The 16,188-nt window shown below is 35.4% G+C and overlaps 2 protein-coding genes across 2 annotated transcripts; one reads left to right on the top strand and one right to left on the bottom strand.

The window, feature by feature from the left end:
• Positions 1–2,597: 2,597 nt before the first annotated feature.
• Positions 2,598–7,675, top strand: LOC109858737. Its single transcript, XM_020436275.1, has 3 exons — positions 2,598–2,917; positions 4,179–6,522; positions 6,665–7,675. The coding sequence occupies exons 1-3, from the start codon at positions 2,714–2,716 to the stop codon at positions 6,811–6,813; spliced, it is 2,697 nt and encodes an 898-aa protein (XP_020291864.1). The 5' UTR covers positions 2,598–2,713; the 3' UTR covers positions 6,814–7,675.
• A 127-nt stretch (positions 7,676–7,802) lies between these two features.
• On the bottom strand, positions 7,803–15,736 carry LOC109858736 (pre-mRNA-processing factor 39). The gene is made up of 13 exons (XM_020436274.1): positions 15,591–15,736; positions 15,286–15,410; positions 14,431–14,634; positions 13,859–14,326; positions 13,584–13,761; positions 12,768–13,015; positions 12,535–12,660; positions 11,563–11,711; positions 10,981–11,389; positions 10,438–10,602; positions 9,973–10,359; positions 9,589–9,875; positions 7,803–9,460 (listed from the first exon to the last, which is right to left on the bottom strand). The coding sequence occupies exons 1-13, from the start codon at positions 15,634–15,636 to the stop codon at positions 9,166–9,168; spliced, it is 3,087 nt and encodes a 1,028-aa protein (XP_020291863.1). The 5' UTR covers positions 15,637–15,736; the 3' UTR covers positions 7,803–9,165.
• Between the last annotated feature and the right edge of the window lie 452 nt (positions 15,737–16,188).

Consider the following 16,188-nt stretch of genomic DNA (forward strand, 5'->3'; position numbering starts at 1 on the left):
CAATTAGTTTTACTCCTTAAACCTGCCTACAAGAGATGTTACATCAATTCTGGGACATTCTGTATAAGATAAATGGTGCTCGAATTTCGGGCACTGCACTCGTAAACAGGCAAAAGTAAAAAGAGTCAGTCAGTCGTTTTTCAAAAGCTGAAAAGATTGGCGACAACTCGGTTCTGCTCGGCCGGCTTGATATTATATCTTTAGTTATTTGTAACCATCGTACTAGAACACCCGTTTTATTCATGTATCTTACACATCACAAATATGTCATCTAGATTACNTAGGAATATTATGTATGCGGTACATAACAATGTTAGATGTAAGTCGTAAGGATGTCATAATTATGAAACATTGCCATATATTCACAAAAATAATCCAGGATATATATTATTACCATTTTGCAGATATTCATTTTTGAGGATGATCATAATATAATGTTAATATCAATTTAACATCAACAAATTTATGTCCATAAAATATCACAATTATCATATCCCACATAGCACGTAATATTACTAAAATATCACAGAGTAATATTGCACTATACCAGTAATATTAAATATTATAATATAATACTACGATAATATTATCGATATATTACATTTATATATAACATTGAAATATTGCGATAATATTGTATTGCATCCCAAGTAGCAAGAATAGATATCGCAGTAATATAAATATGTTTTTAAATATTGTATCTTATAAACGTTAAAGATATCATTTAACGTCATTTACTATTTGGCACGTGGCATACATCGCAATAGTATTTTATATATAATATAGTACATATGTTTTGCTACGTTGTGTTGCAAAATCTCTACAACTTTTGTTTTAAACATAAACGCTTTGTTTTCAAAATGTATTATATCAACAAAAAACACTTTGAGTGTATACCATTTTCACTATATAATTATTGTTATATAACAAAAATGATACATCTAAATGTATATGCATATTTTTATATATTATTTGCTATAAATTTATTAAGAATTGACTATAAAAATCAGTATATGTTAACAAAAAATATGTTTGCGTTGTAAAATTGTACTTTAAATTATATTTAATAATAATAAGAAGAAGAAGAAAAATATTTTTATCCATTGTTGCAGGTACATTGCACTGCAATATTTTTAATAAAGTAATAATTTAAATAAATAATAAATAAAATATGTAGAATAGCTTGAGAATAAGCAGATAAAAAAAATTACAATTTAGTAAGGAACAAGTGGTCTCGCGGACTGAGTGCAGGAGCTGTGAATATGGAGGTCTCGAGTTTAAATCCCACCATCATCTCAGGATTTGTTTTGGGTCACGGTACCTTTCATCGAGTTAATCAGTTGATTAACAAACTGAATCAAGGCCTCCAAAGATTAATTCAAGTGAAATCTCCAATTACTTTCTCCTCTTACAAGGCCGTTGGTTTTTTTTATATACATATCATCATAATATTACTGCGATGCATTTTGGCGGACATTTTGATATTAATGTGATATTACATTAATATTACGGTAATATTTTTACTATATTAGAATATTGTAGTTTAAAAACGATATTACTGTGTGATATCGCAGTAATATTACGTGCTATGTGGAGTGTTATGTAAATCTTCGGTAATTATCATTTATAAGACATTTATAAGACACAACTGAGAAACTTGGAAACTGACATTTAACTCTCCACGTGCTCTATTATAACCTTGCAAGTAATGTAATAGCGACACATAGGAAACAAATGTTAAATAGTTATAACATTATTGTGACATAAAAGTTCTAATAGGGCAGTGAAATATATGTGTATGTTTTTTGGTCAAAGCCCGAAGCACGGCCAGTCCTAGATTGACTGGTCAATGTGTGGAATCGAACGTCTTGATCAAAGTCCGAAATAATTTTTCATCTTTTCAATATACGCTACTATATATGCAATGACATAACTTCTTTAGATGTTGAATCAATGGCTGTCAGTTGTAAAGACACTAAGCAAAATTTATAAAGATATTGGGCATCATCAAAGATATTGGCATTTTCTACAAGCTCTTGTTCCAAAAAGTAAATTTTATCACACGTCAATAGACATCCCTTACGAAAAAGAACTACTGCCGATTACATATAAATAAAGTCAATAATATAAATATTACTGACAATGACATAAGAATATTATTAGGTATTAAAGAAATCACTGAGAATATTACACTGGCAATTACACAGAATGCCAGTAATTTTTTCGTACCACTGTCGCAATATATTACTGCATGTAGTTGTTTTTTGTAAGGGATTATATGACGAATTATGCTCATTTTGCCACAAAAATGTTTACAATCAGAGCGATAAAACTTTTTTTTTTTTTGTTAATGGCCTTGAACTTTCATGTATATTTTTTGATCAAATCAACTTGTGCTGCCATCTCTACATAAAGCTCCGAGAAAATGCGACCTGAAAACTCATATGATGTCAAAACTCAGTCGGTAATCGTATCAATGTGTTACCGGCGTTATGTTGTACCCACCTATGGTAATCACATTTAATTGATATTTCTGAGGTGTCGCGTTACAGATGGCGTTCGAAACGTTGGTAACAAATTTTCCATGAGTCTTTAACGTCGCAGTCGCTCAATTGAACGAACGTGTTGTAGTCGTCAGTCTGCTGGAGCGCAGAACGCATTCGAATTGAGGTTGAGGGTCAGTCAGAAGCGCGACAACGCGCAATTTCTTATTATGGCAGGGCAAGGTCGCGCAAATTTTCTTGCGCTTCTCTATCTCGCCTGTGTGATCGTGCAGACGGTACGGTCAAATCCAGTGAATATCCCGGTGAATCGAGTGCCACTGACGTTATGGAAAAAGGCGTGGACAGCTTTGAACGAGCATTCACCGACACATCACCTGTATGCGCAAGGCGAACTGATTAACGCACAGGAATTGGTAAGTTACGCCCCCGTACAATTGCGAGATATTTTTGTAAAAAGAAGTGACATTGTGGGAAAATGATATGTTGTATTGTGTCTGAGACACAATATCACGTGTTTCACTTTTGTTTTCGAAGAAAGATGATGATGAAAAAAGCGAATATATAGATGCGTATGATTTCCTTTGTTTGGTGACACATGACTGTCAACAGCAAGTTTGTTCGCAAGTGTCAGCAGCAAGCAGGATTTTGCTTGTAAATTATTGATGAGTCACAAATTACACTGTACAGTATTGTATAGCAAAAATATTAACAAGATATAAGATATGTTTCGCTGCAAGATAAAAAAACTTTAAGAGTAATGTATATATTGATAACTTCTTGAGATAAAACTAAGAAAGATTCTGATAAAGTCTTATATTTATATCTGAGTAATATAGGTATTTGATAAGTTCTGAAGAGATGAAAAGAAATTCTTGTGTGTTGAAGATAAACAGATTATTAAGGATATTGTCAAAACAATATATAGAATAAATTTATAATAATTATGCAGAGTGGAGTTTTCTATAATATAAAATTATTTTTTAATAAAATGTATATAGAGAGAATATAAGAAAAAAAAGACTAATAATAAAAAATATAAAAAAATAAACTTTATAGTAATTTTATAATGATAAATTACATTAACAATTTTGTTTTGTGAAAAGAAAATTTTGATAAATGTTTATTTTTAAATTTAAAAAAGGTTTTATTTAAAAAATTAACTTTTTAATTTTTTAAGGAATACTTAAAAAGCAAATTTAATTGAAGCTGTGTAAAAGAATTTATATACATACTTTACTATAAGGAGATTATTACTTGTCAGTATGCAAAGTAATGTATTTCTCTGTTGCAACATACATGCAACATCAATTTACATGTTCAGTCTACTACGCATGCATTTTGAGTCGATGATAAATTGAGATAATAATGTTCTGGGTTATCAGGCCAAGTTGTACTACTGTAAAAATATGCTAAAAACTGTTTCTACGCAGCAGATCATCTTTGGTTTTATTAAATATATTAAGCGCTGTTCCTTATATTTTACATTACAGAATTATTACTATATAATTGGTTTACATATTTATTCATTATTAATGTATTTATTAAATTGTTTTAATTAATAATATCATTATATATGTATTTATATTGAAACTGAGAGTAAAAAATTGACTGATATAATTGATTAGGATTAGTTTATAATTTATTTTTCATAAATATTTTTAATTAATATTACAGGAGGAGCCACCTTACAAGGTATACAAGTTTACATATAACTTGAATCCGATATGTGGGACGGAATCCTGTCCCAGAGAAGCATGTACAATTGATCTGAAGCAAGATGAGCATGGAGACATAGAGACATTGAATGACTCTATTCAGTGTATGTACTACTATCCAGCTGATACGCAAAATGACATGTCATTGGAGCAGCAGAATTATCAGGAGCAAGATGATATTCAGGTCACTCAAGAAAGTATGGCGGAACAGACAACAAGCAATCGAAGTGTCAAGCTGGATCACGAGATTCAGGAGACAAATGATGATGATGGCAGATTATTCATCGCTTTGCGCGCTTCCAGCAATACGTATTGTCCAGGCTGTCCGTATGAGTTAAATCCGAGCCAACCTAGTCTCGTTGTCTTCGGTGCACAAGCAGTTAGATCAATGGATGAGCTGACCTCAAGTGATTACAAACACAAACTGATAAGCATCTTGAGAGTCACCCGTTCCGTACCAGTTTCGTCGAATGTAATACAATATCAGGTGCTAGTATTGATAGGCGAATCTGAGTGTTCGAAAAATTCACTGGAACAAGAGCAGGAATGTCCATTGCGAACAAACGGTCCACAAAGTTTATGCTTGGTCACGTTCGAGCAACAGCCTTGGAGACGAGAGTCTCTTAGAATTACCAAAAATAACTGCACGGATTCAGAAAATACTTTCAGTACCAGTTATCAACCCCAATTGGATTTGGAGAGCCAATCTCCAGTAACGGCCAAGTACAATGGGCAACCGCCTCTAACTGAGACTGATGCCTATGAAGGCTTGAAAGACATATTGGATAATTACACCTATGTGCCTTCGACTGTGCCGTCGAAAGAGCCAGAAGAAGCTGCGGTAACGGAATCTACGATCATAAAGGTGGTTTTGAATAGAAGCGAAGACGAAAAAATCACAGGTTTTACAGATAAAGCGAAAGAATTCAACGAGTTTCTGAAGAATTTTGATCTACCTGTTAAGGTGGAAGAAGTCACGCCAGATATCCGCGAACCCGTAAAAGAAGAAAAGTTTCATCAAAAAAAAGTTTCTCTGCCAGAGTTTCAAATCGGGAAAACGAATAATGATGGAGGTGAGATTAACAGAAAAAAACGATCAGCGAGGCAGACAAGACAATTAGGTTCAGTTACGCTAACATCTGTAGACGATCCAGAGATTCAGGAGTTTGCTGGAAAAGCATTGCGTAAAGTTTCTCAGGAATCAGATGGTCCGAACGAGCCGCTTCTCATCGAGATTACCGAGGCTAGTGTTCAGATAGTCTCTGGGAAGATCTATAAGATTAAAGCCAAGCTAGGTACCAGTAATTGTCCGAAAGGTACCAATGACAATTGCCAGTTGCTGACCGAAAGCGAGGTGAAGGAATGTTTGATAACAGTATGGTCACGACCGTGGCTCGATCATGGTTTCCCTTCGATTAAGGTTCAATGTCCACCATCAGCTGGCCCGAGACGTCGAAAACGATCTCTACGCGGAGTCAAGTACAATCAGAAGATGCTGCAGATCGCTGAAGATCTGAGAACCGAGAATCTGTTTGTTGACTTCATGGCAACTTACAATCGCACATATGCTACGCCAGAAGAAAGAGATCTGCGACTTCGGATATTCCGTCATAATCTCGAGATCATTCGGTTGTTGCGTAAGAACGAGCAAGGGACCGGACGCTATGGCATCAACATGTTCGCCGATGTATCGCGCGAAGAATTCCGAGCGCGTTATCTCGGTCTGCGACCGGATCTTAAATCGGAGAACAACATTCCTCTGCACCAGGCCGAAATTCCAGACGTTGACATTCCGCCTAGTTTCGACTGGCGACAGAAGGGCGCTGTGACTTCGGTAAAAGATCAGGGCATGTGCGGCTCGTGTTGGGCGTTTTCGGTAACTGGCAATGTCGAGGGCCAGTATGCGATCAAGCATGGCCAGCTGTTGTCGCTGTCCGAGCAAGAGCTGGTCGACTGCGATGACTTGGATGAGGGTTGCAACGGCGGTCTGCCGGACAACGCGTACAGAGCCATTGAGAAGTTGGGCGGTCTCGAATTAGAATCGGATTATCCATACGATGCGGAAGATGAAAAGTGTCACTTCAAAAAGAGTTTGGCTAAGGTTCAGCTAGCCTCAGCCGTTAATATCACTTCGAATGAGACAAAACTGGCACAGTGGCTAGTGGAGAACGGTCCTATCTCTATCGGCATCAACGCCAACGCTATGCAATTTTATGTTGGCGGTGTTTCGCATCCCTTAAGATTTCTCTGCAATCCCAAAAATCTTGATCACGGTGTACTGATCGTTGGATACGGCACAAGTAGTACGTATTTGTTTCTTAAGAATATTTAAATTGTAAGACTAAAATAATTTCGAAATATTTGTTTTCTATAAAAACTTGTTTCTGCAAAAAACTAATTTTGATTCTGCTAAATATAGCTTTATTTATACTTTTTTTTTTTTAGATTATCCGCTCTTCCACAGAAAATTACCATATTGGATCATCAAGAACAGTTGGGGAAAACGTTGGGGCGAGCAAGGATACTACAGAGTTTATCGCGGCGATGGCACTTGCGGATTAAATACAATGGCCACAAGCGCTATGGTTGTTTAATGCCGTTGATTACATGAATAAGCTTTCCATGACAGTTAACTTATATTCGTTCTATACGAAGTTATACATTAAATATATATATATATATGTATATATATATATATATATAAAGATATCTTTTTTCTACTAACTTAACGAGTCGACTACGAAATTCATTTGCTTGTCAAGTATTTGACAAGTGACATCTTCATTGTCAATTTATGTTATGCAGTTGATCCACTCGATGATAATTTACGTTCACAAATATTTGGCAAGCGCTTGAATTATCTGAAAATAGTTTAGTATATACATTATGCGAGAGTTCGATTTTTTTAATACTTTGAGATAGAAACGATATAAATCGTTTGTGACAATCTTTATTCATCCGTTACAAAAAGTTTGTTGAATCTAAATATTCGTATATTACAACTCGCCTAAGAAATGTTTTGCGAATTTTTGCAAAAAATGTTGATGCTAGAATAAAGTAGAAAATTGTTAACTTCGCGATATTTGTTTTAATATTGCGCATGCAAAACTTAGGTTTAGGATAAACAACAAAACTCTACATCTTTTATTCGTGCATTTTTCAAAGTTTTGTTATAGAGGCAACTAATATAGATTTTATATTTTGTTACAACGGAACCGTAACTTGAAGTAGGTTCAAATAAAAATTGTGTATTCACTTTATGTTAATTCAAACCAAAGAGCGAAAGAAATCCAAGAAAGTAAATAAGACGAAGAATACAAATAAATGTTCGGTCTTACTTGAATTCAATATGAAGCGGCAACTACGCGAAACTATGTCAATTTAACGTATATATTTGAAGTCTTTTACCATGTTTTAAATAAATACATTAGAAATAAAAAGTGGCATTAATTTTTATCCGTTATTTTTGTTTTGATGATGTCAGAGGCGAGTCATGTACCAGGAATATTTTGTTACAACTTACGGCAACATTTGTACTAAAACAATAAATGTTATAAGAAAAAAATTATTTAACTCTATATAGAAAGTTTTAAATTTTAATTTTAACCAACTATACAGATACATATGTTATTAATTAGAATTAATTTGAGTACAAGTGAATAATCGTAAAATTTCGCCATTTTAGTGAGATCTGTAATTTTTCAAAAATCATAAACGCGCACGTGTGTTGTACTCCATAAAATTTATATCAAACGCTTCAACGAATACATACACAGGAACCGAGGAAACTTGTACACCAATAGCAGGATTTTACTCATTTATTTTTTTTTTTCGTAGAAAAAAAATTGATATCTTGGTCTTTGGCATTCTTTTTTTTTTATATAACAAGTAGTTTTGCTTTATGATATATTTTCTAATAATCCGTTGTTTATATTTAGCAGTATGCTCTAACAAAAAAAAAAAAAAACATCCGCTGTGTGTTCAGCGCAATTTCGCATTAAATTAAATATTCGTTTCTTTCTCATTCTTATTTGATCTGATTGTTCTTAGACACATGTACACTATACATGTCTGCTTTGCAACACATAATGCAAATGTTTAATATTACATCGGCTTAATAATATGCTAAACCTTGCTCAAATCATCAAATTTACTGGATGTATATACATGTGTTTCAGAAATATTACGGCTTTATCAAGGCGTAGATACACTTTTTATCGTAGTTAAAGCGATATAAATAATACTTGTGCGAGATCAATCCGAAGTGTTCTTAAATTGCAAATTTGAACAAAACAATTATTTTAATCGTTGTTCATATTGTTTAGTATAATATAAAATTCCAGTAATACACGGTGAGAGTAAAGTTCTGCTAACGGTACACAATTTATCCAATATGTACGATGTTATTCGTTAAAGAAAAAAATTGAATAGATTAATTTGTGACAGAATTGTATGTGCAAGTTTACGTTGCGGAGCATTTACTTTGGTGTTTATGCGTTATCTTGCTGTTGTTTCCTAATTTTATTTCTAGCGTAAACATATAAACATGTTTACTGCAGAACAACTCAGAAAGTGAGAGTGGGAAATACAAACAAGTGTGAACGTCAAAGATGATGTCTTAAATTCAAGACTTCCACGGCTGTGTTTTACGAAAATTGACACAATTCTCATGTCAAGATATCGAAATACGCTGCGGTTCATTAATATCTATTCTGAAGAGCAAAATGGAAAACTTCCCTTTTTATATCTTTTGTCGTAGAAAAGAAAGATTCTACTCTCTCTCTCTCTAAAAGATTCATTTATCGCAATGTATTTAAACAGCAATTCCGTTTGATTTCTATATATAAATCGAAATCGGTAAATAAAACAGAATGTACAATAGACACAATTAACGATAATAATCTTAACGATAGTCCCATGTGCTCTTAAGACAACTGTCATTCATATTAATAGTAATTATAAGAACCCCACTGATTATAAGGACCATAAGCTTGGGGTCCGCCTTGGCCGTACTGCCAATTTTGATAATTAGCGTAGTTAGGATCTGATGGCGGTGGATACTGCTGATAACCTTGCTGATAGCCACCTTGACCACCGTACTGTCCGCCTTGGAATTGTTGCTGCGATTGGTAGGGTCCGCTTGGACCGCTGCTGTACTGGTAAGAAGATTGCGAACCAACAGATGGTGGAGGTGGTACATTTGTCTGATCGGTCTTGACTTTTTTCGGTGGCGAAGAATCACTGTAAGTTTAATTAAACATATCAAACATTAGTTAAATATTTAATTGTGTGTAAAAAACCAAGTTTTGCATTTTTGTAATATTGTTTTAAAATTAGCAAAAGTTATTTTATATTAGCGGTATACTAACGTTTTAGTATCTTCACCCTTTGCCTTTTTTCTTTCTTTTGCTTGCTTAATGCATTTCTGGAATTGCTCGTGAGCCTTCAAAACCTGCCGAATGTCAGGACTGAAATCTTCTACAAATTCCACTTTGCGTTGCGCGAATAGTACTCTTTGTTCTAGATCAGCATGTTCTCTATCTATAAACATGTCCATATAACCTATTATTTCTTGAGTATCGACTGGTAGTCGTTGCATTGCCAAGTCTATTAATTGTAGATATAATCTTGGATTGTCCTTGTCCTTATCGGTGGCCTATAAAAAATATTACAATTGGCATATGTTAATATTTTGTGAGATATAATTAATATAACGATCAAAACGGAGAATAAAATCTTTTACTCAAACGTACCTTCATTAATACTTTGATTGCTTTGTCAACGTCATTCATAACTTTGCATAAGAATCGCGCGTATTTTACAGCAATATTATTAGCAATTGTTCTGTTTTTGCTATTGCTGATGTAGTTTTCGTATAAAACGCACGCTTTCTCCAAGTCGCCTCGACGGCGTTCCAAGTTTATTCGTCGATACGCCACTTGTAGCAAATTTGGTAGAACGTTATCTATATTTTCTAATATGGCAGCCGCTTTCTCGAAATTACCCTGACCTTCTTCGAAGATGGCCCATTGCAAATGCAAATTTGGTTTCTTTGGATGATGCACCATACAAGCCCGCGAATACACGTCTCGAATTTTTTCTGTATTATCTCCCTTCAATGACTCCAGATAGCGTACAAACTATACAGAAAAATGCAAACAGTTTTCTATGTTTGTATACAACAATACTATTTTTATTTATACTTGGTATATACTTACTCGCATCCAAAACTCGTCATAAAGTGCGCAGGCTATGAGACACCTCTCGAATAAGATGATTATTCGATTTTGATCTTTTTGTTCAATCTCAAAATCGAGGTATTCCTTCCAATTCTTCAACTGACATCTCTCCAGCGGTTTTACATGAAAGTACGGTCTCTTTATCTGTTAATCATATGTTATGCGATTATCATTGCCTTATATTTATCATTGCCTTTTTGTAAAAGTGATATATAAAGTGATCTGAATTTTTCATATTTGTTGTTCGATATACGCATGTTTGAAAAATCGTTTAATTTGGAATATACTTTTTTTTACTTACAACTGAAAACATTGCAAAAGATTGACTTCTGTATATTACAATGAATCCACATTTACTGCGCAAATAGAGGTAGTATAGAGCTACGGTGAGGAAAATGAGCTCACATTTACAGCAGTGAAACCTTTCAATGAAATTAAGAATACTCATATTTTGTGCTAAGAACTACTTAGGCCGTGTGATTGTAATAAGCATAAGTAAATTTATAGTCAAATTTTACGCACCCCTTCTTCATATGACCATCGCGCAGCTACCGCGTTGACGTTGGCCTTGTGCATTTTCCGTCTGCTACTGATGATCTTCTCGCGGATAGCGCGGGTCTCCTCATCGGTAGGCGGTACTTCGTGAGGCGGCGGTTCTTCACCAGGCGGTGCGTCATCCGCGGCAGACGTCGTAGTGGTAGTATCGTCCGCTTTCAGCAAGGCCTTTACTTCGGCGCGTAGTGCAAGGAAGTCGTCCACGCTCAGAATGCGATTCGGTAAGTTGGATGAAACAAATTCTTGAAAAGCCTCAAAATGAGAGATGTAGCCCAGAGTGGGTGTTGACAATAAACGATCGTACAAAGCTGTCACTTTGCTCAAACGTTTTCCCTCCAATTCCCATTTTATGTAGCTTTCCCAAAGACGGTCCGATCTATTTTAAAATCATTATATTTTATATTACATACTGATTGTTTTTTATCACAGTAAACATTTTTACTTTGTGAAGTATTAAAAGAGCAAGAAAGGTATTAAACCGATCGCTTATAGTAAAAAAAAAAAAAAAAAAAAAAAAACTATACAATCAATAGAAAAACAAATATTTACCTAAACTCGAGTCCACAAGCTTGTATGGCTCTTTCGTATTGTTCGCGGAGCTTCTCCTCGTCCTTTTCATAAACGGTTTTACAGTGGTTGATGTAATGAAGCCACAAGTCGACACTTAGCGAAATAGCTTTCAGACCTTGATCGAACACCTGTGGTAACGGATGTATAAACCATATTTAGAACAGCTTACAACTGGGTTGGGCTTATCGGCGGGTAGATCTTATACCTATATTTTTCTTTTAGCTTTCGTTAAGCATTAACGGTTTTTTTTTAGCAACGTATACTCACATATCGTACGCGTTGCTGTAAATAAAGAGATTTAATTAACACAGAGATTGCAGAGCATTGTGCATTCACCTTAAAGTCAGGGAGTGTTCCGAACTGGACGCCACTGTGTCTTCTGCCAATCTTTCTTGCTCCCTCTCTGGCACGTGCACGCGCGTCCTAAGTCTTTGTTTCTGACTTTGATTTAACACCCAACCCCCCGATATATCTTACATAAGAGTAAGGGTAGCGCACATATCTTATGCTTAAAGTTTTACAATACTTTCTGTAGTAAGCTATGTGTATACAAATGCTTACACTAAGTATAACACAGAGTTTATCTTCTTTTTCTTTTCTATCGTGATAAGGCGCTTCGCAAAATCGAAAAAAATAGCTATTGTCTCGCTTACGTATCCTACGTAGAGTATTTGATATATTCGATATATCGGTAAAATACGTAATATAGCATTTTTGTATATATCGCAGAATAATAATATAAGTAAATAATTAATTGATTTGTGAACGATCGTAGTTGCACAGCTGCTGCAAGGCGTGCTAGGCTGTTGGAAGGGAAAACCGTATTTATGTGCGTGCACACTGCCCACGCGTCTTCCTAACTCGAGCTATTTTCATTAGATTACGTTAATTATGATATATATTATGTAATGAGAAAGTAGCCTAATAAACATAATATACGATTGGACTCACCGTTTGGACATTTTCGGGGTTGCCCTTCTTCTTCTCGTAATCGGCGAACTTTCTCCAATAACCGTAGCAATATGGATAACGTTCCAAGAATTTGGTGTAAGCCTCGCGCGCAGCCTCTGCGTCGTTCTACAAAAAAAAAAATGACAAAAATCGATTAAGTAATCATCTTGGTAATTCAATAAATTTTTATGTCTAAATTATAGATAATATTCTCTAATTAATGTTTTACTTACTTCTTGATCAACATATTGCAAAAGGTACGTCCATCCCGTAAAGTCAGACGGATCTTCATTAACGGCTTTCCAGTATTTTTCGAGTTCAGGCAATGTTTTTTTCTTCGGCGATGCTGGTTTGGTTTCTTGCTTATCTTCCGTGTCTGTCTCACTCGACAAGGCGACTTTTTTTGTAGGTGCCTCATCGTTGTTCTCGGATGTTGGAGAACTCGGATCATATTCACCTTCTGCATTTAATTTACGTTTAGCTAAAAATACGAAAAAATATAATAACAATTATAAATAATATCGCGACTTAATAAAACTTATACAGGGTGTCCCAGAATTGCCGTACAATCTCTCGTAGGCAGATATAAGGAATAAAACTGAGTCGAAAAGTCCTGAACCATTTTTTTCTATTATTTATAATAAAGGAGTAATTATTGAGTAAATCAGGCCAATCAGCGCCGACCTTTAGTCAGGCGCACGTCAGTAAACTACGCGGAGTGCTCACACACATCAGGCGCGTGGCTCACTGACGTGCGCCTGGCTAAAGATCGGCGCTGATTGGCCTGATTTACTCAATAATTACTCCTTTATTATAAATAATAGAAAAAAATGGTTCAGGACTTTTCGACTCAGTTTTATTCCTTCTNTGATTGGCCTGATTTACTCAATAATTACTCCTTTATTATAAATAATAGAAAAAAATGGTTCAGGACTTTTCGACTCAGTTTTATTCCTTCTACCTGCCTACGAGAGATTGTACGGCAATTCTGGGACACCCTGTATACTAGTAAAAAAAAGTGCGAGACACATTATTGTAAATACACTCACTTCCACCTTCTACTTTGGTTTTCTTTTCTACTGTTTTGCTTATTGCTGCTTTTATTCCTTTCTTCTTTTTGTCACCATCTGGTGGTAATTCATCTTCCGACACAGACTCAGTTTCACCCAAATCTGCTGGAGCAGCGGCCGGCAATTCTTCATCAGAAACAGCTTCAGTTTCAGGTTCCTGCGCATTAAAAGATATATTTTTCTAATCTCCTTGATTCACATTAACTAGTTTGTGAAATGTAAAAAAAATGATATACAAAAAAAAACTTTTTTACCTTGGCCGCAGCCTCGTTTGGCAGCTCATCTTCTGATACAGCTTCTGTATCAGGCTCTGTTTTCTTCACATCATCTTCTTCTTCATTCTCAACAACTTCGGTTACTTCAATGCGTGGCAAAGAGTCGCTCTGAGACACCTCCGTGTCAGGTTCTTCTACTTTGCTTATGACTGTGTCTACAACTTCCGACATTTCTTGCTGTGAATCCTCAATTTCCATAACCTGTATTCCAGTGCCAACAGTATGGGTCATTTCCGAATCTACCTCTTCTGTTTCTAAGATCTGCTGGGTCATAGTATTGCTGTCTTCAATAACATCTTGAAAAGTGATCAACACACGTTGCTGATTTGAATCATTACTGATGTCTTGACCCTCTATCTCAATTTCGCTATGTTCAGCCAGGATTTCTACTTTATCCATGCTGCTGTCTTCTATAATTACACCTTCTGCTCTCATGTTAGAGTGTTCCTATAATCAAACCAATAGTTTCAACAATTTGTTATACATTACATTAATTAAATATTAGGAAACAATAATTGACAAAAAGATCAAGCAAGTTACATATTACTTACCATATCTTCTACATCATGCTCTATCTCATCATTTTGAGATAAACTCATTTCATGTATATTAGCATCATCAGAATCTTCTAATTCCAAGTGCAACATAGGAGTATCTTCTTCACAGCGTTGCTCAACAATAATATCTGACAATTGTTGAACTCCATTCTCAGGCATATTTTCTATCATAGTTTCTTCCAATACAGATGATTCTGCCTGTAATTGAAATTTGCAATTTTAGAAATATTTCAAGCGATAATCTCTTCTTCTCATGTATTAAATTGCCAATGCTAAAACAATGTTTGAAATTATTGTTTACTCTATATACACAGGTATATACATACAGGGTGTCCAACAATTGGTGTAACATCTCTTATAGGCAGGTAGAAAAAGTAAAACTGAGTCAAAAAGTCTTATACCATTTTGCAAAATTCGCAATAGTTACCGAAATCTTAATTACCCAACATCTGCAAATAAGCATGCATCAAGCTATCTTATCGCATGTAAGACAGCCCAATGCATGCTTATTCACGAGTCTTTGTTAATTAAGATCTTGGTAACTATTGTAAATCTCACAAAATGGTATAGGACTTTTCAACTCAGTTTTACTCCTGCTTGCCTACAAGAGATGTTACACCAATTGTCAAACATCCTGTATATATAAGGGCACACACACACATATATATATTCATTTACTATTCAAAAAACGAAGATAAAACATGTTTTTGTTTTCAAGTGATTTGAATACATCAATATAAAAAGGAAAAAATCTCAGTGTTACAAATTTGTTTTAGCACAATAGATACTGAGTAATCACACGCAAGTCACAACATCGGAGTACTTAATTAAAAAAAATATGGCCTCTACCTGCACTTCTTCAACCTCATGTATCTTTTTCGGAGTATGCATTGCTCTAGCGAGAAGCTTCTTCACAGGTGACTTTTTTGCAACTACTGCCGTTTTACGGGCCCGGCCTGATCTGGTGCGTTTCACTGCGGAGCAATTGAATATTTCTTTTTTTATGTGCACACGAGAGACGCCATGTCGGCGAAATGGCGGTTTCAAGAACTTGGACGGATTGTGCCGGGCGCGTATCGTCAACTCTTTGACGATCACAATCCGACGATACGATCGGACAGCACAATCGTCAATTGATAAAGTTTCTGTCTTACCTGGTTCAGTCACCGTCTCGGCCTCATCACCGCTTGCTGAGGACATGCTTCGCACTTTTTGATGAATAAAATCACTGAGATCTAAAGCGTAAAACCTTTCTTCAGATAGAATGGCGATATAACAACACGCAACAACTCGAATCAGGTCTACCAATGGTTGAAACTTGATGCGTTTAAGCCTATGTCACACTACGGATTAGAATTGAGATTGGATTGCAATTTGGCCACTCAGGGTGCCAGTACATGAAGCGCAGAAACGCAGAAACGCGGAACGCGGAAAATAGTAACTAAATTCCGCAAATTCATATATATAATACCAGAGAGAAACCTGAGAGCGGCCATCCTATTGTAATTTTTTACGACGGTTTCAGCCGCTGGTTTTAGCCGTATTTCCACAAAAGTGAAACTCAAAGGCCGTTCTCCATGAAACTCAAATCGCAGGTCTCGTGGAACTGATCAATCACGTTGGTCGATTAGCTGATTTGACTCTGCAATTGGTCAATTCCACGAGATCTACTACTTGCGTTTAATGTAGAACGGCCTTTGAGTTCCACTTTTGTAGAAATACGGCTAAAACCAGCGGTTGAAACCGTCGTAA

This window comes from Pseudomyrmex gracilis, unplaced genomic scaffold (genome assembly GCF_002006095.1).
Source record: "Pseudomyrmex gracilis isolate BER0280 unplaced genomic scaffold, ASM200609v1 scaffold_221, whole genome shotgun sequence".
Taxonomy (NCBI): domain Eukaryota; kingdom Metazoa; phylum Arthropoda; class Insecta; order Hymenoptera; family Formicidae; genus Pseudomyrmex; species Pseudomyrmex gracilis.